At 37.7% G+C, this 22,330-nt stretch overlaps 1 protein-coding gene across 2 annotated transcripts in view; it reads left to right on the top strand.

The window, feature by feature from the left end:
• Positions 1 to 22,330, top strand: part of RAPGEF5 (Rap guanine nucleotide exchange factor 5) — a 249,618-nt gene that overhangs the window by 198,621 nt on the left and 28,667 nt on the right. The window contains exons 12-18 of one of the 2 annotated variants that reach the window (XM_017526967.2): positions 2,718 to 2,796; positions 7,148 to 7,292; positions 8,815 to 8,912; positions 11,578 to 11,608; positions 12,580 to 12,658; positions 14,990 to 15,139; positions 19,335 to 19,432. In XM_017526967.2, the coding sequence (XP_017382456.1) occupies positions 2,718 to 2,796; positions 7,148 to 7,292; positions 8,815 to 8,912; positions 11,578 to 11,608; positions 12,580 to 12,658; positions 14,990 to 15,139; positions 19,335 to 19,432 (680 nt within the window). Of the gene's footprint in view, positions 1 to 2,717; positions 2,797 to 7,147; positions 7,293 to 8,814; positions 8,913 to 11,577; positions 11,609 to 12,579; positions 12,659 to 14,971; positions 15,140 to 19,334; positions 19,433 to 22,330 lie in introns of both variants that reach the window. The other variant, XM_017526966.2, reaches the window with a different exon arrangement.

Below are 22,330 nucleotides of genomic sequence, written 5' to 3'. Positions count from 1 at the left end.
TTTTCTATTTTATTAATAGTAGAGATGGAGATTCACCATGTTGGCTAGGCTGGTCCCTAATTCTTTGGCCTCAAGTGATCTACTCATCTCATCCTCTCAAAGTCCTGGGATTACAGTCATGAGCCACCATGCCTGACCATATTCAGCTTAGTTTCTAATCAGACCAGAAAGGTTGAGGATTTACATCAATCACATTTAACACCGAGAAGTGTTATAACTTGTAAACATTGCTCTTCAACAGAATCTCAGAGGGATAGTTTTCAAATTGTATTTCCAAAATATCCTAGGTTTCAGCTAATATGCAAGTGATTGATTTTAATTGAAACTATTTTATAAAACTGTAATGAAAGGAACACATATATTCCAAATTTCTCATTAGGATGACCAGTGATTAACTTGAGCTGCCAGGCTAAGTTGTTTGGAGACAGATTTTAAAGGAAACCTTTCCCTGCCTTGTTCATATATTTGAAACTTCCATAAACAGAGACTCTACTAGGGGGCCCCTGGCTCCTCTGCATACACAGGCTGTGCGTGTCCACCCATGTGACATTGTCGGATCAGGCACACCACCACAGCTTTTTTGTACTAGGCCTAATTTATGCTCACAAGGCCCAGGTTTATCTGTTTAGAAATTTGCTTTTGTCGTAGAGTAATAGTAAATTAGACTAGTGATTGCTAACGTATTGCAGTGTGATACAACAATGTAAGTTTAGACTTTTAAAAACATGTTTTAAATCAAATAAGAAAATGTGTCAAATTTATTATTTTGATATAGAAAGCTACAACTTATAAATAATTATCTTTCAGAGAAATTCCATTAAACTCTTCATTAACACCCTTGGTTCATGTTAATTTTGTGCATCTTGCAATTAAAAACAAGCTTAAAAAAAAGCTGCCATTTGCAACCACTTACCTATGTGGATCAGGATTACCTTGATATTCTGCAACCAGAAAGAAATAAATGATGCCTTGCAGCTAATTTAGAACTATAAATGTCATCCACAACCTCTTGTATCAGAGTTTTGTGTTCATAAATATAACCTTGTTGTTGTGATTAACTTTTAAAGTAAATATTACTGGTTATTCCTGAAAATTATGGAGATTTTCTTTTATCCAGCCTTCAATGTAGAGCTCTAGGGCTCTATGCTGGGCAGTTATTTTTACTTACACATCATCATTATAAACTGGAGATCGTGGAGAGCATAAGCAGTATTGAGTGTATGTCTTGGTCAGCTCAGGCTGCTATAACAAATACCATAGCCTGGGTGGCTTAAACAACAGACATTTATTTCTCACAGCCTGGAGGCTGGGAAGTCCAAGATCAAGGTGCTAGCAGATTCAGTATCTGGTGAGGACCTGCTTCCTGGTTCATAGACCACAGTCTCCTTGCATCCTTGTGTGGCAAAGAGAGGAAACGAACTTTCTCAGGACTCTTAGAAAAATAGCGATGGCATTCAGGAGGGCTCCCCCCTCATGGCCTTATCTAATCCTAATTACCTCTCAAATACCCTGCTCCTAGTACTGTCACACTGGGGGTAAGGTTTCAACATATAAAGTGGCGGGGTAGGGATGTTGCAGAGGATATAAGCATTCAATCCATAACAACAGTACACAAGCTAATGACTCTAATAATTTATTACTGTTTTCTATAACTAAAAATGTGATGTCTAGAATGTAAAAGATGAAAATTAAATCATATAGTAAAATGAATTTTAAGTTAAGGGGCTAAAGACTATTATGGCAAAATCACTGCTTTGTATTATGCATATAATCTTTTGTGCCATATTGGAAATTACACTGAAGGTCAGAGTTTGCCTGTTTAGCAATTCCATATTGTATACAAACTAGACTCATCCAAGAATGCTCAAAGTACAAAGATGATAACGATGTAAACCATTTTGGTTGGTAGAAAAAAGAAATTAGAAAGAAGGAAAGAAGGCTGGGCGTGGTGGCTCACACCTGTAATCCAAGCACTTTGGAGGCCAAAGTGGGCGGATCACCTGAGGTCAGGAGTTCAAGAGCAGCCTGACCAACATGGTGAAACCCCATCTTAAAAATAAATAAATAAATAAATAATGAAAGAAGTATGTTGTGTTACGTTGTACCTGCTTTCGAATTTTAACTGGACTCAGTTCTGTCTCTCTTCCAGACTAAGAAAATCACTCATCACTTTCCCAACTTCTTAAAAATGCATTTAACAGATGAAGGTGAATGGCCTTGGAACCTGATATGTGTCTTCTGGATTTTATTATTCGTTGTTCTTGCCCTAGACTTAGTAAATGGCTTTGGAAAAACCTGAATTTATTAACACATGAAGGCTTTATTCCCTGTAGGACTTGAGTGTACACCTCGGAAGTCTTGTAAAATTTATTTCTTAAAGCACATTATTTATGCATTGGTTTTCTATGGCATCTTTGGCCACATATATAAATGAGGTTTCAAGAAAACAAGATGATAACAAAATTGTATGTTTAGAGAGCTCTGCAACAAAAATATCTTACTGCTTGAGGCATTCTAAACAAGGAGTTTTTCAAATCTTAATTTTAATAAAAAAAATGTATTTGTGGCTAAAACTCTCCTATTCTAATCCATCCCACAGCCATCAACATTTATCATATTTCTGCCATGCACATGGTTCTGGGGCCCGGATAAGCAGCTGCTTTTCTTATCCACCTCTTTGCTGACCTTGTATTTGTTTTTTTTTTTTCCCTTTGCAGAGACCCTCCTGGATGATTTCCTTCTCACGTACACAGTCTTCATGACAACTGATGACTTGTGCCAGGCTCTGTTAAGGCAATATCCTTCATTATCTTCAGGCTGCTCTGTCCACTTCCTCTCAGACAGATGTCCCACATTAGGAATTAACTACTTTCCTTAATTTATTCCACAGTAGAGTGTGGATATGTTAAATATTAATGTAATGATATCCAAGGTAGAAGATGAAATGAGACAGACAGGGAAACTGGAAATGTGAACGGCTGTTTTCACATTCTATGTTGTGGGTATATTATACTGTTTATACTATGTTTGCTTCATATCTGTGCCTCTCGATTGCTTAGAAATCTGGAGGTAAAACTGGCCTGCTGGGTTAACTCCACAGTCAGAAGGTTGTATGGATTGGCAAGATCATGAAATAAATGTACTTAAAGGAGAATCAGTTAGTTAAGTGTCAAACCACTTGTGAGGGAAAATGTACATATGTGGTATCATGTTCCTGGCAAGTGTCCCAGGGGAGACAGGCCACTCCCCTACATGGGAAGTCGAACCTAGCCCCTAGAATGAACTGTCATCTTTTCACAGCCTTGTCACTGCATGCTCTCTTAGAATGATGGTTGTGATTAGAAGGTTAATGACCAGTTAAGGAAGCCTTATAATTTTATTCACTAACTAGAAGAGATGCAACATGAGATCATCAAAAGGCCACAAAACAAAGCCGTGTAAACTTACTGAAAATCTCCAAATGGTCTTCTTGTTTCACAGTATTTAATGTGTTCAGAAGCATTTAAGTAGGCTGTTAGCTGTACTGTTTTTATTAAATGAAACTGAAGATTCCACTCTAAACCACATGAAAATTTTAAGTAAAATGGAATGCTTTTTGTATATACTAAACTTCTATTAAGACCTAATGATGGCTGGGTGAAATGGCTTACACCTCTAATTCTAGCACTTTGGGAGGCCAAGGTGGGAAGATTGCTTGGGCCCAGGAGTTCAAAACCAGCCTGGACAATATAGTGAGATCCCATCTCTACTGTGTGTGTGTGTGTGTGTGTGTGTGTGTGTGTATACACACACATTTATATACACATATATACACACACATACATATATATACACACACACACATACATACATGCAAAAAACACTGGAATTAGCAGGTATGATGGCAGTTGGCCTTTGGTCCCAGCTACATGGGATGCTGAGGAAGGAGGATTACTTGAGCCCAGGAGGTTGAAGCTGCAGTGAGCTGAGATTGCATCACTCCTCTCCAGTTTAGATGACAGAGGGAGACTGTCTCCAAAAACAAACAAACAAAAGACCTAATGATAATGCTTATTTAACATTCTTTCTCTGTTAAATAATTATTACATGTCTCCCAACTTTACAGCATTTTTACACCTCAAAGAATACTTTAAAACTTCATAAAGAGCATAAAGTAACATCTCTCTTAAAAAGTATGTAACTAGAAATGATGATTACATTTTAATCCTTTACTATATCCTATGACCAAACAAAGCTATAGTAGGTATTCTGATACTTTTTAGAACCAGTTCATAAAATTGATCTTGAAACATTGTTAGTTAGTTTTGAGTTTGGAAAGTTTCGATAATATGTACAGATTTCCTTCAAGCTTTCAAGTGGGGTGTTGCTAAGACATTTAGCAATAACTATAAGATTTTGAACATCTCATTCTTCAAAAGTATTTTGGAAAAATATCTGTGAGCTAATTTCATGTACATGTTAATGCTAACATATTTCTAAAACAATTGCCATCCATTAAGTAATATAAAATGTACTTATAACAAATGAGATGCCTTCAAACTACATTTTTTAACTACGATCCTAATATTATTTGATTATCATTTAATAATTTAATGTCTTTTCAGTCTTTGACTAAGACATTATATATAAAAATTTAGTTCAGATTTTTATGAGCCTTTCTAATCAAAACCCATGAACTCTAAGAAACCAGAAGCCTTTCTTTATGATTGTTTCTATAAATTTGAAGTCTGCCTTTTATGAAATAATACCACAAACAAAAAAGGGAATCTGTATTTAATCTGAGTTATTTTTGTGCACATCTTAGTGAAGATGTGTTACATATTCCACTACAGCCAACTCCTGAAAAGTGGTCTAAATCACTTCTGTTTGTTTTTTCCAATGATTTTTAAAACATTATTTATAGATTAGAGCTATTCGTGCTGGGTTTAGATATTTTAGATAAGCATTTTTATTGTAATAGTATTTAATAGCTTTCACCTTTTATCATCATGAAAAGCATTTAGTTTATAGCTCTGGGCCCCCTAATATTCTATGCATTACATAGAAGTTATAACTCTCACCACATGCCTTCTCACTATTCACACCAGCAGCTAAACTTATAAATCAGTGTAATCTAGCATAGACAAAATGTAAAAGAATGTCTGTATCCTAATTTTGGAAATCAGATTAATGCAAATGCAAATTTAACCAGTAAATATATTTTAAATATATTTCTTGCAGGGAGGAAAACAAAGTAAAGCAGATAACTGTTTACAAATGGAGAACTGTGGTTGAAGTGTCACTTCTTGATTGCTTTATTCTGCTAGTCTATAATTGTAGAACATGCACCTTGAATACAAAGTTCGTGTCTTCGTTTACGTATGCTGACCAAAAAAATTGTATTTCTTAATTTTCTAGATTTTTTTTCTTTATACTAGTGAAGGTATTATATTCACAGGAAAAAAAGAGAAGAACGTTTAAGTGGAAATAATGTAAGATAAATCTTTGAGACAGGTCTTGCTCTGTCACCCAGGCAGGAGTAGAGTAGCTCAACCGTGGCTCACTGCAGCCTCAACTTCCCAGCCTCAAGTGATCCTCCTGTCTCAGCCTCCCAACTAGCTGGGACTACAGGTGTGCATCACCACACCCAGTTAATATTTTTCTTTGTAGAGATGAGGCCTCACTTTGTTGCCTAGGCTGGTCTTAAACTCCTGGGCTCAAACATCCTCCTGCCTCAGTCTCCCAAAGTGCTGGGATTATAGGCATCAGCCACCATGGTTGGCCTAGATAAATCTTTATTAAATTTTTCCTTTCAAGAGAAAAACTAAAAGAAATAGAAACATTTTTTTTGTGTTTGCCTGAGTTTATTTCACAGGTGGAAATCAAAGATGATCTTAATGTATTTTTGCAGGGTGGGGAGATATTGACTAAATTATATTTTAAAATATTTACAAAGCCTGACATAAAGTTTATTCCAATTTTGCAATTGTATATCAGTGTTAAAGAATATGTAATCCTGTCCAACAACCCTCAAGTGTTTGGTGTCATAGCATTTCCTATTCCTTGTCATCTTTTTAATGTGTCCAAGACACTCAGAAATTACCGTTTTGGAGACAACTAGAATAGATTGGTTTGGAATATGCCAAGCTGCTGTTGCATTCTTAGTAATTTAAACATTTTGCCTTTGAGGTTGTTATTTTTATGTAATTTTAGCAGCATAGTTAACATATGGTCATTGTATATAAATTAGGAAAAGCTAATAAGTACAATAACAATAATTTATGTGCTCTGAAATCTTATTACCTTGAGAAGCCACTGTTAACTATTCAATATGTATCCCTCCAGATAGTGAGATTATTCGTATAAATAAACATTGTTAACAGAAGTAAATCATCCTAACATATTTTTTTCTTCCTTGCATTTCTACTCAACAATACATTGTGCATATTCTCTGTCAGTAAATGTACTGCTGAACCGTCATTTTTATGGCTGCTGAATAGTCCGTTAAGTGGATATATAATGATTTAGTCAACTGTTCTCAGTTGTTGAGGCATTTAGGTTATTTCCTATTTTTAAAAAATTTTAATCAAAATGAAAATTAGTCCCTTTTACCTCTGTGTTTGCACAGGTATCCCATGTTTTCTTCAAGTAAATTCCTAGGAGTGGGCATTTGAATCATGTTAAAATCATGTCCCATAAATCTATACTCATTAGGTACTACTTTAGAAGTACCTGGTTTTACAGAATGTGAATTTCTGAGAATCAGACAGCATCTGGCCTACTTCTGACCTCAAATGTATTGAAATAGTATTCACCTGTGTAGTGAGGCCAGTTCTCTTCTCGGAGTCACTGTTGAAATTCACGGGTCACCTAGTATCTCCTTGAGCTGGCATTAACCGCATGCTGCCTGTGGAACCACGTCACCAGCTGCCAGTGAAATGGTCCAACCCTTCACTTCCTGGCTGCCCACCGAATATGCTTCAGTCATTTTCCTTAGTTTACTTTTGCTCTCTTCAGTGCACACCTTTTGCTCTCCCTATGCATATTTTATTCTTCCTGCATGTTTATATACTTGTATGCCTTCCCTGTTTTGTAAAAATGAGAGTAAATGGATGTCTTCATATATTTTTTATTTTCGACCATATGATTTTTTCTTAACCATTTGCACCTATTCTGCTAAGAAGTATCAAGGCAAAGAAGAAAACTCAGATGTTCCTCGTAGGAAACGTAAAGTCTTACATCTTGTTTCCCAGTGGATTGCTCTGTACAAAGACTGGTTACATGAAGATGAACATTCAAAAATGTTTTTAAAGGTAATCCAACATTTCCAGATATTCTTTGATGCCAAATAACCGGTTTTATTTTTAGATCTGCATTTCAAAAATCTCCTTTGTAGATAAGTCATTCAGCTTCCTTATATACATTTATTTTGACTTCTGGAGTTTGATATTCCCTATCTAAAAGCCATGGAAATTTTGATTGCTAATGAAATAATTAAAGAAGGTAAACCAAAACATTCAAAATTTGATATAGTTTATTATGTTGATATTCATTATAAGTTTGAAGTAACTAGTTCTGTATATACAATATTTGCATAAAACATTACTTATTTTAAAACTATATTGACATCCCAGCTACTCAGGAGGCTGAGGGGGGAAAATTGCTTGAACCCTGGAGGCAGGGGTCACAGTGAGCCAAGATCACACCACTGCACTCCAGCCTGGGTGACAGAGCAAGACTCAGACTCTAAAAAAAAAAAAAAAACTCTGTTGACAATATATGTTCTATGAAACATTTGTCAGACATGGCATACTTAGATAATTTTAAGCAATAATAATTTGTATAATAGATGTAGTCTAGATTTACATTTGGAGTGAGACAAACTGATTTTTCTAATTAATAGGCATCAATATCTTTTCAACACAGATGATTCTCTGGAGAGAGAATTACTAAGACAGTTGGATTCCTTTGGCCACCAAAATCATATTAAGTCTACAGGTTAAGACAGAGAAGGAATGCAGTGGATTTCTAGCAAGGAAGAATTTGAGTTCAGAGTCAACAACTGCCTAAATAGACTCAGCCTTTCATGAAGGAAACCACTTTGAATTCAACACTTAGTTGTCATTTAGGCTTCCAGTTAAAAACGAGTCCAACCAACTCTTTAAATTCATGTTGTTTTCACAGCAACTGCTTAATTCAATTCAATTGTCTTTTTTCTCCCAAATGATTATGTGGAATTTTTGGTGGGTGGAGCTGAAACAGGGTCTCCCTCTGTTACCCAGGCTGTAGTGCAGTGATGCAGTCATAGTGCACTGCAACCTCAAACTCTTGAGCTTGAGAGATCCTTGCACCTCAGCCTCCCAGCTATCTGAGACTAAAGGCATGCACTACCACACTCAGTTATTTTTTTCTTTTTTTTTTTGAGATAGAGTCTTGTTTGTTGCCCAGGCTAGTCTCATACTCAGCTCAAGCAATCCTCCCCACTCAGCCTCCCAAAATGTTGGGATTATAGCCTGAGCCACTACACCTAGCCGATACTATTTTTTTAAGATATAGAATGATCATGGAAATCTCTAGTAGCTAGCCAGCCAGGGATCTCTAGAATTCTTTTTCCAGAATTCCCACCTACAGCCCTAACAGCAAATAGGAAGCCATGGCATTTGAGTGAAGAGCTAGGAGTTATGATCCCACTCTGGATCTCACTGACACCTGTGAAAACTGTGCATTGTCCTGAATCCCTCCTTCTTTCCTCTGTTAGGATAGCCGTGGTATGAGTCTTAATCCCTACAAAATAGGCATTCAACTACTCAGCTGTCATTTGTCTTTTTTCTCCAGACTATATACAGGAATGTACTGGATGATGTTTATGAATATCCAATACTTGAAAAAGAGTTGAAAGAATTTCAAAAGATACTTGGAATGCACCGTCGTCAGTAAGTATTTCATTTTCCTAAGTATAGTTAATGAAAGAAAGCAGTAGCAAATATGGGAGAGTTTGGAATGCCTTATACATAAAAGTTGATTCTGAACATTTTGACTCAGATTCATCTTGATGCTTTAGCTTTTCTAGTAGTAAATTGTGTGTTTTGTTCTTATAACTCAAAATGAAATAAAATTGAATTCAGCTCACTGACTATTGTTTTAACCGTGTTTGGTATAGTAAAAACAACCTGGGTCATAACAATCAAGTGCATATAAACAATTAGTCAATCATTACTTAATTTTAAAAGTCTGTTTAACTTGTCATTGTGGGGCTTGTAGCTATCTCTATGGAATAGGGAGGAAGCATTTTATAAATAGATCTCAGGGAATTGTGGAACATTTTATTTTGTTTTGTTTTGTTTTATTTTATTTTATTTTTTGAGTCATAGTCTCACTTTGCTGCGCAGGCTGGAATGCAGCAGTGCGATCTTGGCTCACTGCAACCTCCACCTCCTGGGTTCAAGTGATTTTCATGCCTCAGCCTCCTAAGTAGCTGGAATTACAGACATGCACCACCACACCTGGCTAATTTTTGTATTTTTAGTAGAAATGGGGTTTTGCCATGTTGTCTGTGCTGATCTTGAACTCCCTACTTCAGGTGATTCGACCGCCTCAGCCTCCCAAAGTGCTGGGATTACAGGTGTGAGTCACCACACCCAGCCTGTGGAGCATTTTAAAAGCTCAATTTTTATGGGCTCCCTGAGGTTTCTTTATCAATTTAGAAAGATTACAAAAAGCCATTTACTCAATGACTCTTGGCATGTCAAAGTATCCCCTAGGTATCTGTCATTAATCTTTCAGATTGGCAACACCGACTTTACTATTAGTGATATTGCCTTTCAGTCCCCTTAATAATTTCAGTAAAAGAAAACATCACGTCATTTAGTCTTCATATTTAGCCACAGAGTTCATCTGAAGAGAAGAATTGTTGTCTGATTTACAACGTAGTTTATATTTCATAAACATGAAGCACATATATTGTCAAGTTGTAAAAGCTTCTATTAAGATTTCAACAGTCACAAATTGCACCTCTTATAGAAAATGTTAATTCAAGGCTTTCAGATTACTGATTTGTGATTTAAAGCTTGACCTAATTTTAGTAAAGGGAGACCTCATTGCAAATGAAACATCTGTATAAATTAATCTTAGGTAGCAAACCATGTGTATACTTTAGTCCTCAGTCATCCAAATCTTATATTGAGAGATTTAAAAGTAAAGTGCAAATTAACACAGTACCCTAGAGATGAATGCTGTGAATGTTGGAGGTCCTCTTCTATTACAGTGTACCTTATGTTAAGTTTCCATAGCCTAAGGCTGATATGAAAATATGAACTAGTAAATGAAATCAAAAAAAAGAAAAAAAGAACAGCCTTGTCATCAAAATAATCCCCCGTATGGAAGTTGCTCTGTGCTGTGAGGCAGACCTGTTACAGCTGGGAAACTTTAATTCATGGTTTAAAACGTGTAAACACATTTCATCAAATACATTAATAGAAATGTAATACATTTCATTTTAGAAACCTACACAAAAATGGAGAACAGCAGAGCAAAAGAAGAATATGATGTTAAGAAATAATTCTTGGTCAGGCACTGTGGCTCACACCTGTAATTCCAGCACTTTGGGAGGCAGAGGTGGGAGAATCACGTGTGTCCAGGAGTCTAGGAGTTTAAGATCACCCTTGTGAGACCCAGCCTCTACAAAAAAAATAGAAACTTAGCAGGGCATGGTGGCACATGCCTGTAGTTCCAGCTACTTGGGAGGCTGAGGCAGGAGGATCACTTGAGCCCTAGAGGTCAAGGCGGCAGTGAACACTGATCATGCCACTGCAGTCCAGCCTGGGTGACAGAGCGAGATTCTGTCTCAAAAAGGAAATGATTCTTACCTATTTTATAAGATTATGAAATATCTTTAGATTCTAGAATAAGATTCAAGCCCTAAATGTAAAACTCATAACATTTTTTTGTCTAGCCCCAGTGCATAAATAGAGGAGAAAATGTTTCTTTCTGAGAGCAAGATTGATACTCTTAATTTATAGTTCACCTAGTGATGTATGAAATTGTCCCCAGTACTGGCTCCTTCATCAGTAGAGGGGGCCTTCAGAGAGCACTTGAAGGTGGAATTTTGCTGAGATGATCAGAGATGGGCAGAGTGTTCCCAGTTCCACCGCACAGAGACCACATCCTGGAAAAGATGTGCCTTTAGCTATCTAAATAGCATAATATCACCTAAAATCTATCACTGTCACTGTATGAGAAAACTTAGTTCTATGGACTGATTATTGCGATTTAAAAAAAATCCTCATTTCTGTGGACTGAGTTCCCGTGGACTAAGCAGATCCAGTTCCTCCCTCACTTCTGAGCTGCACTTTCTGTAGGTGGAAGGCAAAATACATCTGCGGAACCGATAACTTCTTTACTTCCCGGCTCATTTGAAATTCATAGCCCAATGTCAAGTGTGTTGTACATAGTAAATTAATGAATACTGTGTTTTATCTTTTTTAAAGAGCAACATACCTCTGTCTAGTGCTGGAAAATTAGTCTTCCGTAACAATGCTGCATTATTCTGGGTTTGGGACAAAGACTGACTTCTTGTCATTTTTTTTTTTTCCTCTTCAGCACTGTAGATGAATATTCACCACAAAAAAAGGTAAGCAGATGCTTCTGTACCTAAAATGAGGTGATCCGGTTTGGAGACCTTGCCTTGCCTCCCTTGGCATGTTTCATAATTAAAATGAATACTGCCTCGAGCATAACACCACACGGCAGGGCGCCTGGGGCTGCAGCTTCCCTGCGCTTTCCTGCTTTGCTTTTGTATCCCTGTGCTGGTATAGGTCTGATTTCAGCTGTGTACCCTTGACTTTTTGACATTCTGCTGATTTTATGGTGCATTTTAGAGTCTCGGGGCTTCCTGCTATCCCCAGAGTGACATAAATTTGAATTTTAAAATGTTTATGTCAAAAAAAAAAAATCCAGGCAGGAAGAATCTTGACTCTAAGAGGAAAGGAGTCTCATAAGGAAAATATTTACTCTTTTAATACAACAGAAAGAGAGAAGGTAGCAGGTGGGAATGTGTTCCCAGTCCAGTTTGATGAGGAGAAAATGTAGACAGATGTCAGGCACAAGTTTTGGAGACACAGATGTATCAGGTGGATCATCATAATGAACAGCATACCTGTGTCCCTTAGGAAAGTCACTGTACTACAGCAGAGGTATTGAAACCATCTCAAAGTTGCTTCTGTGAACAATTTAATAGCAGAGGATCAGATTGTGATAACTATACCTTAGAGATTAATGTTGGGAGGGGGAAATGATGTTTATCTCAGGAGAATCTGTGGATGTTTGTAATAGGCAGATGTGAAAAATCGTGTTGCAGGGAATAAAGATTGGGGCTTTTGGCCTGCTGCTGGTCTTAGCCCAGGCCCATCAGATTGCTCAGAATCTCCACCAGCGTTTGCATTAATTGAGGCAACTCCCACTTTATTTCTCTAAGACTGGATGGGGGAATTTCATATTAAAAAAAAAAATTGGCTAGCTCTTTTGGAACATGTTGTAAACAGCTATGGTTTTCCAAAAGGCAGTAATACATTCATTCATTGTTCTCTTTCTCCCATCTCACAGAATAAAGCCCTTTTCCACCAATTCAGTCTTAAGGAGAACTGGCTCCAGCACAGAGGAACTGTGACTGAAACGGAGGAAAGTGAGTATGGTTTTAAGTGAGGGTTTGGGGGTAGGTAGCAGTTAGCCACCATTTTTCTCCGACATTGGCGCATCAGCCTGAGTAACCTTCATTTCTATCTGTCACCCCTCAGATAAGCATGTTAGCATCAAATAGCATGGTTTTTCTTTTCTTGCTTTGAGCATTATAGTTGTCTTAGATCATATAATTCTGTCCCAAGCACCAAGGATACTTATAATTTGGGAAGCAAGGAAAGTAAACAATGCCTAGAGCCTCCTTGCATTCTTGAGAAGAGGTAAAAATGATCAGGAAACTCAGCCTTTTTATCCTAGGACCATCTCCTCCCTGCCTTCATCAGCCCATTGCCTATGACTAACTGGAAGGATCACGAAAGTCAATGTGCAGAGTTTGAACTGAGTCAGTCCATAACTCAGTCCATGAGAAGAAACTCTTGGATTAAATAATGGATAGAAGGCTGCACGGTGGAAACTCCTGCAAGGCTAGGCTCTGTGGGCAGTGCCACCCATCTCCTGTGCCCTCAGTCACTGCTCATTTGTATGGAAGAGGCTCATAGCTTCCCCTGAAGAGGGCTGTTCATTCAACACAAGGGGTGAAACCTTTTTAGCACCCTGAAGATGCTGATGGTCTTTTCTATGTTACTACTTTAAAGAGGAACGAGAAATCTTAATAGTGGTTTTCTCCTTTTAGATAAAGGTTGAGTCAAGTGCAGAGCTGGAAAACACAGCAAATTAAAATTTTAATGGGATTGACTCACAGACCCTCTCTTTTGACTCATCTTTCTCCATATGCTGAAATTCTGAGTGTGATCATTTAATATTTGCCCAATTTCTGGAACTTAGAAGTCACAAGGATGCTTATTCCATTAGATGGTGTTTGTATATAATGCTCCTGATAGATGGTTCTGTTGGCTCATATTAAGTGCCATCTGTACCAAGTGAAAGAGCAAACAAAATTATCTAACTTCCTAATTCATTGGTTGCTGACCTTCCTTGCCCATTTGTCTTATAGTTTAATCATACAGTTTTCCAAGCTAAGCTGCAAAGAGGCAAAGTATTTCAAGGACCCTAGCCTCTTTTTGTTTATCAGTTTATTTAGCAAGATGTAAACTTAACTTGCATTTAGTGGTTTAAAGACTGGATTTTGTCTTGCCGAAAAATTTCATCTTTCCATGGAAGGAGGAAAGCCTTTTTCTCTCTTGCTAGTCTGTTGGCAAAACATAAAACAACTATTTGTTAGATGCTATTGTTTTAGCGACGACGTACCCAACCAAACCAAATATGTCAAATGTCTCCTGGTGGTGTGTTTACTTTGAGATTCTATGCATATAAACTCACAGTTAGACTTTTGCTTCATTTGCATTTCTATGAAATTCCTGGGTTTGTTTTGTGGTGCCATTTAAGCTGCATATAAAATTTCTCTAGAAGCTTCACTCCCAATTTTTTTTTAATACCAAAGAGTAGAATATCTAAGTATATTACTGTCCTTCTGTCGATTTGAAAGAAGATAGTGCATTTTATACATTTATAGTAGCTGATACAAGAGGCAATGTGTCGGTTACTTCCATTGCTATTAAAACAGTTTCCGATATTAATATCATAAAGAAAACATTTCCAGGATCCATTCACCCTGATAGTGATAACATCCTAGTAATAATTATTAGCATCACAGACAGTGAAAAGGAAATTTAAAAGGCTAGAAATGTGACCTCCATTTGGAAACTAAATTCTTCACTACCTTGATGGGGGAACGGGAGTCATTCTTAAGTGACTGAGAAAGCTGAACACAAAAACCAAGGCAGATGACAGATTTTTAGATAAGCTTTAGTGAATTCTAATAGCAAAATACAATGATGTTCTTGATTGGGGCACTGAGATTGTCCTGAAATGGAGTGTAAAGTAAAAATTTATGAATTAGACATTTTAATATGTAGCTTTGGGAGATCTCAGAAACTGTCAAAGAAGGGATTTAAAAGTACAGTCTGTGTACCACAGGTTCCACTATATTATGGTCAGGTGGTTTCTACCATGAGTACACACTTGCCTGATTCAGGTCTCTCAGCACAGTATGAAAAGATTAAACACCACTCTTGCTTGTTGGCTAGCTTTGTAATATCTGAGTTTCATGTGTTTGCAAGCATACACTTATAGACATACACCCTCAGATGCTCATGTGCATATATAAATATGCAAATCTAACTCTATATGTGCTATACTGAACGGAATAGGAAGGTGGGTTGATTTGGAAGAGTTGATCCAGGTGCCTTGATTTGGAAAAGTCTGTATGTCATGACCACTGTTCTCTGATTACAAACAGTTTTTTTCACTTGTGCAGTTTTCTGCCACGTGTATATAACGGAGCATTCCTATGTCAGTGTGAAGGCAAAAGTTTCCAGTACAGCCCAAGAGATCCTAAAAGTCGTGGCAGAAAAGATCCAGTATGCAGAAGAGGATCTGGCTCTGGTGGCCATCACATTCTCTGGGGGTAAGTTGTTTTCTATCCTTGAATATTAATCTTTCACTGATCTCCTTCAAAAGGGGAGGGTTGGCGTTTTTGTAGAGTAAAAGTGCAGCTCCTCCCTTCTGGGCCCGCAGCTGAATGACCGCAGGAACAATAAGAAGCTGCCTACCAGAAGTGTTTCCATGACAACAGTTGGGTACTGTGGGATACTGAATTTTCTCCCCAAGAACTGAATAGAGAGGCATGCTAGTGTTTTGAAATACATTATAAAGCTTTTCATATTTTGTACTCCAGATAAGCCTTCTATTTTCATATTTAAATTAACTTGGGAAATTTCTAAAGAGTGAAATTACTTTACGGGGGAAGAAAAAAGGAAAGATTGCCTTGAACCAGTCATATTGCGGGCTGACAATTTAATGGTTAAAGACTCCCTGTTGAAAGAAAGACAAACTGTACAATAAGGTGAAAGCTCACACAGCAGTATTCCTTTAGGTGGACATGGGGAGTGAGGCCTGGTTACAGCTTTTCCTTCTGTTGGGCCTTATTTATCCTCAGAGAATGGTTTATTGTCTGTTTTGAATAAGATCACACAGATTACAAGCTGACACTATTGATCTGTGCAGCTTGAACAGACCCCTTAGTTTTCACTGGAGCCTGTCAGATCTCAATGTTGCTGGCCTCCTTTTTTGGTTTGCAATCTTTATTTAATATCTCCTTAACCCTGAGAAAAAAATACAAAGAAAGTGACTTAGCATCAGTAGTTGAAAAACGTGAGTACTGTGTGGACTAATCAACCCGGGATGTGGGCGGGTGAAGGGAGCAGATAAATTGCATTCCTGTTTACCCTTTGTTACCATTCTCCAGTTAGGAGATGTGTATAATAATATACTTGAGGGTAAAGTATTATGTGACAGAATCTTCTTCCTAGTGCTCTGTTGCTCAGGCAGGTAAAATGGTCCTGCAAGCTGGTGGATTACGTTTGCAAATGAAGCCTTTCTCTGTGGCCCTCCTCCCTCTCCGAGGGCTCTAATTGTGTATCTTAGCAAAACATGATCTAGAAAAAAAGAATTTGAGAAACATGAGGGCTAAATGAATTTTAACTAAGTAGTGGTTCAATTTTTAATAATATATTTCAAATAGGTGTGATAAATGTGTGTTATGTGTAATTTTCAAGTGACCAAAGATATAAAAGGATTTTAAGCTTCATCAATACTGCTTAATTAAGCAGAATTAAGCTTGAGCATCTGCCTCTCAAGATAGCACCACTACAGGGAGTGATCCTGGGGTCCCTGTACAGACAGAAGATGCCAGAGGAGGAAGAGCTGAATGAACTTTGCAGCACAACTGAGACCCATCTCCCTTGGGAGCTGACTCAGAGTCAACCCAGGGACTCGTGCTGGCAGTTAATGAGCTGTTCTTTCACTACCCAATATGTTTGGTGGCTGTGACATACCATTTTCACACTCTATTAAATTAGATTCATTAGGGTGGGCAATAGCATTATAATGCGTATAGACCCATTGCTAATCATCACTAGAAATATCAGCATATCTCTTGAATTATCCCACAGATTTGGAAATGTGCCATTATTTTCCATCCTCTACTTTTTTTTTTTTGCCTTTTTATCCCCCAAACAATAATCTTTTAATGAAGAAAACAAACTCAAGAGCTTTAATGCACTCCTTGTTCTAGTTACATAATTTTTAATAAATTATATTTTAGTGCTACTTCAAAAAGAAATGATAAGACTTTTTTCTTTTTGTCAAAAAAAAAGTTTTAAGATGTCGGAGATGTTGGAGGTTTTATGGATTTTCCTGAAAGGAGCAATAGTATCGTTCTCATAGCTTTAGTAGGTTTTTAGCTGTTTTGTACCCACGGTAGTTATATGTATGTCGTAACAATAAACTACCTAGTTATTGAGAGGTTAAAATTCTGTTAGTTTTATTTATTTATTTGTTTTATTTTTTTGAGACAGAGTCTTGCTGTGTTGCCAGGTGCCAGACTGAAGTGCAGTGGCCACTGCAGCCTCTACCTCCCGGGTTCAAGCAGTGCCCCTGCCTCAGCCTCCCAAGTAGCCTGGACTACAGGTGTGCGCCACCACGCCCAGCTAATTTTTTTTGTTTTTTAGTAGAGACGGGGTTTCACTGTGTTGGCCAGGATGGTCTCGATCTCTTGACCTTGTGATCAGCCCGCCTCGCCTCCGCCTCCCAAAGTGCTGGGATTACAGGCATGAGCCACTGCGCCCAGCCAAAATTCTGTTAGTTGTTATCTTTCATAGTATAGTGATAAACCTGAAAATAAAGGGATGGGATGAAATGTTTCTCAGCAAATAAAAAAACTGCTATCAGAAAATCATGACATTTTATTCTATAAAGTGTGAATGGCTCTCATAAATTCAGATTTAAGGTATATGTAGGCATAGAAAGGGCTGCAAGAAATTATAGCTAAACAAAGAAGGAGCCAATGAAACCTAGGAAATGGAACTTCAGAACCCAGCCATGTGAGAACATCCGCTGTACAAGTCACCAGCCCAGTATTATAACACTATGGATCTTTATAATGCTGGGCCATAAAGAATACATTAGATTATTATTTGTATACTCTGCATTAAACAGAAATGTTCAAAACCACACTTTGTATTTGGACCAATGAAGTTGTCTAGAAAAGGCCTATAGAATATTGCATTTCCCAGTCATGCTGGATAGCTCCCTTAGGAGAAGTTGATTGTGTCACAGTGAAATAAACTTTAGTATGACTTTAGTCTACTCCCCTATGCATTTTGTAGGTGGGTGGTAGGGTATTTTCTATGAAGAAAGCTATTTTGTTTTAAGAGGGCTCCAACTGTGGTAGAAAATGGTCAAAGGATAGGAATTTGCAACAAGAAAAATAAGATAGAAGAGGAATATACAAAAAATATTCAACCTAGTAGTTAAGAAATATAAAGTAAACAGAGAATCTACTTTTTGTATTAGCAAAATAGCAAACTTACTAAAAGCAGTGATCAGGCTGGGTATGGTGGCTCACACCTTGTAAAATCCCAGCACTTTGGGAGCCAAGGCAGGCGGATCACTTGAGGTCAAGAGTTCGAGATCAGCCTAGACAACATGGTGAAATTCCATCTCTACCAAAAATACAAAATTAGCCAGGTGTGGTAGCAGGCACCTGTAATCCCAGCTACTTGGGAGGCTGAGGTGGGAGAATTGCTTAAACCTATGAGGCAGAGGTTGCAGTGAGCTGAAATCACACCATTGCACTCCAGCCTGGGTGACAGTGCAACTACGTCTCAAAAAAGAAAAAAAAAAAAAGTAATGATCAGTGTACTTTATTTTTAAGTAAAATCTATTGGCTTTAAAAATATCAGAAAGCAATTTGGTAGTTTATATCAAAAACATAAAAAATATTCATTCCCTTTGACCTAGTAATTCTAACACTAGGAGTTTATCTTAAGAAAATCCTTTATAATCAAAGATTTATACATAAGGATGTTGACTTCAGCAGGATATATTATGGCTGCTATAATAATGGATCCCATTTACCAAACCCCATGTGCCAGGCCCCGTGCCAGTACTTAGCATACATCATGCCATCTAATTTGTATGACCCCAAAAAATTAAAAACCATTAAATGTTCAACAACAGAGGAAACATTAAATGATGGTATAATGAACTATTGGTATTTAATTTTGTATACCAGGGCAGTTATATGTATTGGTATATACTATTGGTATGTAACCAATTAAACATGAACATCAGAATATAAAACTGTGTATGGAATAATTGCAAATATATGTGTATCCACAATAATTATAAATGCCTATGCATAAATCATTGCAAATCAATGCAATTATTTGTGTATATACGCACAGTTAGATAAAAATCAGAACGAAAACAGACCTAAATGTAACCAGTGTTAACATGGTATGGTTATCTTAGATGAGTACATTTTACTGTTTCTCTTAAACTGTTCTGTGTTCTAAACAATGACTCAATGTTATAGGAAAGAACTGCAAGAGGGCTCCACTTTTTGGCCGCTGAGCAGTGAGAGCTGTTCGTGATGCCACTGGTGTCATTGTACAGCATGTGCAGAGCTGAATTAATCCACTTTGTTCTGTTTACTTTAAAGTATTTTTCTTTGGCAAGTTTCACTTTTTAAATATACTGTGTAGGCCTACTGCTGCTACTCTTGTATTTCTAATTATTCTTTTTTTTTTTAAATAAAGAAAAGCATGAACTTCAGCCAAATGACTTAGTCATCTCCAAATCCCTCGAGCCATCTGGTCGGATATATGTCTACCGGAAAGACCTGGCTGACACTTTGGTAAGGACCTTCAGCCTTGTATTTGAAACAAACAGGCCAGGCGAGGTGGCTCATACCTGTAATCCCAGCACTTTGGGAGGCTAAGGAGGATAGCTTGAGCTCAGAAGTTTGAGACCAGCTCAAAAGTTTGCAACCGTTTCTCTACAAAAAAATTTAAAAATTAGCTGGGCATAGTAGCACACTCCAATTTTCCCTAGGTGTGTGCTGAGGTGGGGGGATCTCTTGAGCCCAGGAGATCAAGGCTGCAGTGAATTGTGATCTCACCATTGCACTCCAGCCTGAATGTCAGGGTGATATCGCAAAAAAAAAAAGGAACACACACACAAATGTCACATTCAAAGCATAGTTTTTATATGTTTATAATGAATGTTAGAAAAAAATATTAAACTATTTCTTTCCTTTTCCGGCGATACAATTCCCAAATAACATTACTTTTACAAATCAAAAAGGGACTGAGAAATTTAATTCAATTTAATCCAACGTGAGGAGTTCTAAACCCTGCCTAAGTAAAACACTTTCAGTCCCTGAAATAAAGGATTTGAGACAAGTGACTCCTCCCATGGAATTTTAATTTTATTTTTTCTTTTTTGGTGAGCATATGGAGATGAGGTGAGAAATGAATCCTGGGTAGATTTAAGGGGAAAGAGACCTTTGTTTCGGTATGTTTCAGTACACTTTGTTCCATTCCCTTGAAGAAGGGCATGGATGACCAGCTTCACTGTGTAGAACAGGGTCATAGCAATGGGGCATCAGATGCTGCCAAAGAGAAAGAGTCTGGAGAAATGTAGAACCCATGCTTTAAGTTACTTTCAGTCCAAAATTTAAGAACACTTATAGTAAGTGGATGATTTAATTGCTACTGCGGTTCCTAAAGACCTCAGTAGAGTGTGAGGATTTTTTTTTTTTTTTTTGGAGATGAAGTCTCACTCTGTCCCCCAGGCTGGAGGGCAGTGGCGCAATCTTGCCTCACTGTGACCTCCGCCTCCTGGGTCCAAGCGATTCTCCTGCCTCAGCCTCCTGAGTAGCTGGGACCACAGGCACGTGCCACCACACCTGGCTAATTTTTTGTGGTTTTAGTAGAGACGGGGTTTCACAGTATTACCACGATGGCCTCTATCTCCTTAGCTCGTGATCCGCCCGCCTCGGCCTCCCAAAGTGCTGGAATTACAGGCGTGAGCCACCGCACTCGGCCAGAGTGTGAGGATTTTTAAATGCACTTATATGTTTGACTCTGAAGCCCCTGCATATTCCCTTCATTTGTACATGTCTTAGTTGAACCTTTCCTGTGCTGTCCTTCAGCAGGTCACAGATCTTGTGTAATTCTGTCAGTGAAATGTGACCAACTGGATGCTGTACAGCATTTCTGAGTAAATAATGAGGTTGATCTTACCCCTCCCCATGAAGGAGGATGATCTGACACGTAGCTACTGTGGGGATCATTGTGGTAAAGGAAATCACCACTCTGAGTATCTTCCACGCCTCCTCCGCCAGCCACGTGTGGCCTTCTCAGGCAGCTCCCTCCCATGCATCTCCACGCTCAGTCTACTACTATCCAGGGCCACCTTCAGAAAATAAGGTTGGCCTGGGCAATGCCTTGACGAAATAAATAGGTGCTATGAAATATGTTCCGAGAGAAGCCAGACTCCATCCTACCCTCAAAAGCTTCCCCCGCTGACTCTTGATAATGCCTAAAATTTTCCCAATGGAATCATAGGTTTAGATATTTCATCACCAAAAGATGTCCATTAAAATCAAACATTGAAAGGAAAGAATAACACATGAAAACACTGGTACCCACTATCACTTTCACATAGATTAGTTAATCCTCTTGGAAAACAGGAATTAGTGCAATGAAGGAATGAGATAGAAAAATTTCGTGTTTCTTGGCAAGGGCAGGACAACCTTGAATAGAGTTATTCAACCTTGAATAACTGGAGTTAATAACTCCGATTGGGTAAGGGACCCAATTAGGAAGAAAATGGGGACAAAAAGCCAAGTAGAAATATCCTGACACCTCCAAATTATTAGGCAGGTATGTGTGCTGCTTCCTCACTCTGGTTCTTTCTTTGGAATTTAGCAGTAGAGTCTGTCTGTTCTTAGCCTAACCAGACCAGTCCCTGAGAAACCTCGGCTTTTCCTCCACCTCCACTGGTTCGTTAGCTGGTTCATTTAGTCAGTACTTTCTGAGCACCACACTTAGCCCTACACTGGGGATACAGAGACAAAGTGAACCTTGACCTACTGCTGAGAGGACTGAGTCTGTGGGAAAGCTCTATGAAGATCTTCAGTCATTAGATTTAAAAAAAAAAAAAAAAAAGAAACCTACTTATCAATGTAAATCTTCTAAAATGCAAATAATTTATTTTTTAGTTTAGAAATATGGATTAATATTTGGCACCTGGAATATCCCCTTTATCCTACTATGTCATTTATTTTTCAAGATTCCTTCTTTTTGTTTTAAAGTTATTATTCAAATCTAACCCTTCAAATGGGAGAATTTATATTTTCATTAGAAAACATCAACTATTTTGGAAAGATGCCAATTAATGTTTTAAATAACTTTAGTGGTGAAATAGAGTTAAAGTTGTGATGACATCTAATAACTTTAGGCCATATCTTAAGGAAATACTGTTACCAGCCTCATAGTGGTTAGGCCCTATTTACATAGGGAAAGCAGTTGATACTGAAAATAATAATCTACCATGGGATATAAATGAAATAATTTTTATTTTTTATTTCATGTTAATTTTTTTTCACTTACCATGGGCATTTTAGTAAAATGTGTAAATGTGTGTCTGGAATGAGACTTGTTAAACATAGTTCCTGTTAAAGCCATGTCTGTCTTTATTGAAGTGACATTTCTTTTGTTTGTTTTTATACTAACCCTGCTGGCACATT

This window comes from Cebus imitator, unplaced genomic scaffold, assembly GCF_001604975.1.
Source record: "Cebus imitator isolate Cc_AM_T3 unplaced genomic scaffold, Cebus_imitator-1.0 Scaffold45, whole genome shotgun sequence".
NCBI classification, from domain to species: domain Eukaryota; kingdom Metazoa; phylum Chordata; class Mammalia; order Primates; family Cebidae; genus Cebus; species Cebus imitator.
The sequence above is the reverse complement of the archived record's forward strand: the minus strand, read 5'-3'. Positions and strand labels throughout refer to the sequence as shown.